Genomic DNA, 6,391 nt, shown 5'->3' on the forward strand with positions numbered 1-6,391 from the left:
TACTCCCTGGGTGAGGGGGGGAGGGTGATAGAGCAGGCTGTGTTTGGCTGCAAGCTGCAAGCAAAAGGGTGAATCCACCCAAACCACCACACCCCCCCATAATACAGGCTGTGGTTGGTCTCCATGGCTTTGCACTGTTGTAGCTCATGTTGGTAATTTCTACTGGCTCCACTGAAATCTGGTCATCTTTGTGCTTTGGTAAATGCCTGGTAAGAAGCAATAACTGGCCTGGGGTCTGAATAGGAAATGGGTGGAGGTGTGGGGGCAATGGGGCAGGGAAAGGGGTCTCTATCCAACAGCACCAGGGTGGGTGTGTTGGGTGACCTGAGGTAACGTGCAAATCTGGGTGTTAGTTCCTCTCCTTTTGCACAAAGTTTTCGTGCTGCTGACTGAAAACCTTTTTACTTTTATTTTTTTTTAAAAACAGGTGTTGAAATATAAAGTCTGTCACTCACCATTTCCAGCTCTGGGCTTATAAGGTGACCAAAATCAACCAGTCTGTCCAGATCATCCTCCCAGAGGTTGGGAGCCAGTTCTTCCAACATGGTTTCAATGGCAATCCTGGTTGTCTGCAGCGCAGCATCCCCATGGTTTGCAGATCCACTGTAGGACTGGAATTTGGTGTCCAGCAGGTATTTCCCATGACTCTTGAGCAGGTCAAACAGCCCTTTGTGTTTCATGAGTGCCATCTAGGGTAGAACAGAAGAAGTAATTAAAGATAATTATATGATCCTTGATGTGATCTTGAAAACTTGAGTGTTCCAATAGACTAGACTGTAATATCATGTTATGCACCAACAAAAAAATACCTACACACTTGGTACACGGGCCAGTTCTACCTCTGCACCAGTGCTAGCTGGTGGTGCTACAGATACTATCAGCTATCGTAAGTGAAGGTGTGTGCAAAAGGAAAATGGAAATGGAAATGCCCAGCGGGGCTCTGGTAAAATGAGAGAGATGATGGGAGCACTGGTGAGCAAGTTCTCTTGCTGCTGAACAACCCTGACCATGTTATGAGCTTGGTACCTGCTCCAGTTCGCCCAGCTGACAGTTTGTAATGAGCTTTGGCTCTTTGTGTGCCTGGCAGGAAATGAGACTGTCTCAGATGAATGATGGCCATCCCCAGGACAGGGACTGGATGGTAGACATCCCTGGGATAACTCTCATCTCATCCTTGGAATTGTTCTTTGGGCAAGGGAAGGTGGGAAAGCATGGCAATGTGGGCAACAGGAGGGTTCAGAAGCAGTTTCATTATTACAAGTACATATTTTTTTCACCCTCTGATTCAGGGATTAGCCCCCTCCTGCGGTGGGGAATGGTGACCTGCGGGTTTCCCAGTGCCTGCCAGAAACCTCCAGATATCCTGGGGGTTCCCACTATGCAAGCACTGAAAAATGATCCTGGTGATGAACTCACCTCTAACACAGTTCAGTAGCTTGAACTCGGCTTTATCAAAAGTTTTCAAAGCTCTTCAGGCATAAAACCATTTACTGTGCTCTTCCCAGGTAATTTTAGAAGTAGAATTTGTCTCGCAGGAGATTGATTGACCACACTCAACGTGCCCCACGAGGCAGGTGCAAATGATCTTGGAGATTATTAATCCCCAGTATAATGAACCTCGAATTCTCTGCCAGCAGTTCATTTGAGAGTGCTATGGATCAGCTTCAGTGGGAAGATGCTTTCTTCCCTGGTTGTGCTGTGTCTATGTCTGGCCTTGACTTTTGGAGTTTACTCTGTGGATTAGCACTAGGCACTGCGTGTAAGGGATAGTCTAACAAGTCTAGCAGCTATAAATATATATATATATATACGCTCAATGAGAGTTAAAAGTCCCCATGCAGCGTTCATGGCCCTCCCTTTTTTCTATAGAGTGGTTTATACAGTGCCATGGATGCTGAAGGACATCTTACCAGCATTGCTGTAGTGCCTATTGCATAGGACAAGAGGAAATGGTTTTAAACTAAAAGAAAAGAGATTTAGACTAGGTGTAAGGAAGAAATTTTTTTACAATGAGGGTGGTGAAGCCCTGTCCCAGGTTACCCAGAGAGGTGGTAGAAGCCCCATCCCTGGAAACATTCCAGGTCAGGCTGGACAGGGCTCTGAGCAACCTGATCTGGTTGACAATGTCCCTTCTCACTGCAGGGGGGGTTGGACTAGGTGACCTTTAAAGGTCCCTTCCAACCCAAACCATTCTATGATTTCAGTTTTGACAATTGCAGTTGCAAAAGTTCTTACCTTTAAAATTTCACCAAGGCCGTTGGAGATGTGTCGCCGAGGAACGCTCTGAATGAAGGACCTATCCAGGAAACTAGCTACTGGGGGGGTGTAGCCCCCGAGCTTGTTCTTACACTGCAGGAAATTCACCCCGTTCTTTGCCCCCACACTGGCGTCAACATATGAGAGGAGGGTGGTTGGGACCCGAATGTAAGGGGTACGTCTTCTATAGAGCGAGGCAGCTAGTCCTACGATGTCCAGGCAGACGCCTCCTCCGATGGCGATGATTGGCTCAGTTCGCCTGTCGATGCTGAATTTCTGGACTTCTTGCAAGATTTTCAAGACCAGGTCCATGGATTTTGTTTCTTCAGTGGTAGGCAGGGCGAGGATTTTGTGCTGAACGTTATTCTCTTCAAAGTATTCTCTCACTTTGGAGCCATAAAGTTCATCAACGACTTCATCGATGACAATAAAGCGCCTCAGCTTCCTTTTGCTGCTGGTGGCTAGCTCTAGTTGCTGGGGGTCGGTAATGTGACCCCAGAGCAGAGTAGTGTTAGAAGGATCCAGAATATTGTATGTTTCTACCACTTTGTAGCAAAAATAGATGGGAGCTTCAATTGTCCAGGAAATCCCAGCTTCGGAGACGCATTCACCTCTGGCAAGGGTCAGAAAACATGGTTTAAAATCATTATATTCCTCTTTTGTACTTTGCATATCTGAACTAGTTTAAGAATCTAGCTGGGGAATGGAGAATGTGGGGTCTCCTGCCTGTGGACCACAAATGTGTGGGACTGTGAGGGTGGGATGTGTCTCCTGGGTGTCAGGGCTCAATTGCTTTGGCACCAGAGAAACCCTCCCATGTTTTAAATAACAGTCAAATGGCTGAACTTCTACATCATAATGATAAAACAGAGAGCAACAAGGGCTGGAGAAGCAAATAATTTTCCTTCCAATTCATTCATTTGTCTATAAAACAGCAGAAAGCCCCAGACCAATCATCCCAGCTTCCTAAAAGAGAGTGGGGAAGAGTTTGATGACATTTTCCTAAGTATTTCTGAAGGAAGCATCCTCTGCCCACTGTACCTGGGTGATCTGAGTTGATTTTTTCCTGTCTGTCTGCACACAGCCACACCCATACACACACCTCTGTACAAAATAGAGTCTCTACAGTTCTCCAGTTGTACAGTGGGTCTCATTAAAAAGTGGGTCTCTACCTCAAAACAGGTATGATGAAAAAGGAAGTGCTCCCAGGTAGTTAAAATTAAAAAGTAATTATTTGAGAGTCAGTAAGTGTTTCCGTAGTGGAGTTAGAAAGGAAATAGAAGCCTACAAAGCTGATGTAGTATCTGTCTAAAACAGTGAAGAACACAGCCCTGCAACCCAGTTATTGCTTCTCCTGTTGGGGAGGGAGAGCCAGGTGAAAAAAAAGTGGCTTTTTTAGTTTGTTGGGAATCAGGAAACTATTTATTTATTTATTTATTTATTTATTTTAAGACAGAACAAAACTGCAAGAGGTATTTTATATAAGACCTCTTCTTGAGCTGCAGTTGGGTAAAAATTGAAAGTTTCCACGAACCTTTGTTTTGTTTTTTAAATGAGCAGATGGTTCCTTGGATAATCAGATTTCCATACATGCCCAATTTCTTTCCACATGCCTGAACTTTCTCTTAGACTTCTAAATAGATGCTTCTCTGCTTTCTTTACCAAATTGCCTCTAAATCTGTCCCTAACTTCTGTAACCTTTTTAAGTGTTACCAAAAACCAGTGAGGATTTATACCTTCCAGAAAAATGTCTTCTGGGCTTTTAAAATGCAATTTTACAAAAAAAAAAAAAAATCGTAGTGTACATTTTAATGCACCAAATTTATACCTTATAGCTGTGCTTTATGTGCGTGTGCATCTGTCTCTGGCATGTGACCCTTCTAAGAGGATGGTTTTGAATGTGGTGGAATCACCTTTGGGTGTTGGCTGGCACATCTAGCACCCATTGCACCCCTTCTGCTGTACAAAAATAGTGAATGTGAGGCTGAACATACCCTTGGTGAAGCATATGTCACCTGAGGATTTTTTTTGGGGTGTTCTCTGGGCCCGAGGTTCATCCACTATTGACTGAGGTCCAGCAGGCTGCCTTTGGGTCTGCTAAAGCCCTGTTCTACTTGCTGCAGCTCTGCCTGAGCAATGCCCCTGCCCACTGCCAGCGCTGGTGAAGGACCCTCCAACCTGACTGAGGAAAGGGTTAGACTTGGGGCATTAAATCCCGAGTAGGACAAATGCTAGAAAACTTCTGGCATGCAAAACATAGCTGTGCTAAGGGAGATCTGCATCACAAACAGGGCTCCATGCACTCGTGAAAAGGAGCACCCTGTAATTAAAAGGTAATTAACTGGAGAGATGCAATATCAGCAAAGAGCCGTATATATCCCTGGGGGAAATTTGTCTCTCTCCTGTCTGAAGCAGCATTAGGTGACTTCTACAGTTTGAGAGATGTGTTATGGTTTTTTGCTCCTGTCAGGAACCCACTGTGTTTATTTTTCCCACCTAGGCATTTCCTTTACCTGCAACTCTCTCCATAAATACATCCTTCTCCCATGCCTGTGCATGAGCTTTTGCACACAAAGATTTCCTGTACATATGGGAGAAAAAAAAAGCCCAAGTGCAGCATTCGGAAGTCCTGGCGTAAGCGTTTCAGAAGTTTAAAGAAACTTCCCATCTACCAAAAATTCAGGCTGTTGATAAAATTCCCTCTGTAACTTAACCAAGTCATGCCAAGGAGAACAGGAAATACCTGTGCTGCCATATTGCACCTTTTAAGCCCATTTTTTCAAGGATGTGCACATAAGGGTGGGTTTAAGCCACAAGAGCACACGAGATGGTTTTTCTGAGGCACATCCCACCATTGGGATTGCAAGTTGGGCCGGCCAGAGCCATCCAGTGCAGTCACCAAGGAACAACATGGGTTTCTATACTTACATTTTTGCTTCAGAGAGAGTTATCTTGTCCTCATAGTCGGAAAGGGCTTCTCCTTTCTTGATCCGGTACCAAGTGCTCTTGACTCTCACCAGCTGGAAATCTGTCTGTCGGGGCTCCTGGGGCAGGGTGGTCAGGGCCACTGGAGCAAAGGCCTTTTCTGACACCGGCATGCTTCCAGTAGATAAAGTCTCTCTGTCAAGAGATCTCCTGTACCTGGGTGCTTTTGAGGTGCTTTTTAAAGGCTCCAGATGATCAGATGTTGGAAGGGGAGGTCTTGTCTCCACGGGGGAGACTAATTACAAAACTAAGATTATCTAATCTGGGATGCATGTTAGGGGTGGTAGGAGCATTTGAAGACACGTGCATGTACTAGGATGCACGTTAGGGGTGGTAGGAACATTTGAAGACATGTGCGAGTACCAGGATGTGTGTTAGGGGTGGTAGGAGTATTTGAAGACACGTGCAACTACCAGGATGGGGTTGTATAATCAGCTGGTTTTATAATGCTTAAGAAGTACAATAGGATTGCATATATTAACTTCCAGCATGATGCCCTACAGCAAATTTGAAGTTATGAAAGGCAATTTGTGTGATTCTCCATGACGTTCAGGAACCTCCTTTGCTGTGCAGAGCCTCTGATCTGACTGCAGCTCTAACTTGCTCTTATGGGGTGAGATAGGAGCAGGACCATGGGAATGGGATCGATACTTGCTCATTAAACCTCTTTTGAGCTCACATTCCCAGGATTCTCTTGTATTGAGGAACAGAATGATTTTGTTGTTGTTGTTTTTTAGCTTTTATGGTGGGTTAAAAAAAAAAATCTGAGTGACTTTTTCCACTGAAGGGCTTTTTGGGGGATGAGTGGAGTTTTGATTCATTTGCCCAACTGCCTGTGGAACTCTGAGATGCTGAGGTTTTCCTCTGGTGGAGTTGTTTCAGGATCAGCAGTGTGGTCCAGGCAATGGTATCAATGAGCCTTGATGACCCTACCTTTTGGGTCCTGTGCTTTCCTGCAATTGTTACCTATTTATCTTAATAAGACTATGCCAGATTCCCCCCCATGTACCCAGAGTCACCCCAACTCCCTGACCCAAAGGCACGTTGATCCTGTGGGATGTGCTCAGCCAGAGGGATGAATTCTCCCTCTCTATGAAGCAATGGCATGGTGGGGGCTGGTGGTGGCAGCCGGTTCCCTGCTTCCCCCATG

General features: G+C 45.3%; 1 protein-coding gene across 1 annotated transcript in view; it reads right to left on the reverse strand.

The window, feature by feature from the left end:
* The window catches only part of LOC104529679 (2-epi-5-epi-valiolone synthase), a 7,266-nt gene extending 1,912 nt beyond the window's left edge, over positions 1–5,354 (reverse strand). The window contains exons 1-3 of the mRNA XM_029086508.1: positions 5,185–5,354; positions 2,236–2,869; positions 456–689 (exon numbers count right to left, since the gene is read on the reverse strand). Of these exons, the coding sequence (XP_028942341.1) occupies positions 456–689; positions 2,236–2,869; positions 5,185–5,354 (1,038 nt within the window). The remainder of the gene's footprint in view (positions 1–455; positions 690–2,235; positions 2,870–5,184) is intronic.
* Between the last annotated feature and the right edge of the window lie 1,037 nt (positions 5,355–6,391).

This window comes from Antrostomus carolinensis, unplaced genomic scaffold, assembly GCF_000700745.2.
Source record: "Antrostomus carolinensis isolate BGI_N321 unplaced genomic scaffold, ASM70074v2 scaffold20178, whole genome shotgun sequence".
NCBI lineage: Eukaryota > Metazoa > Chordata > Aves > Caprimulgiformes > Caprimulgidae > Antrostomus > Antrostomus carolinensis.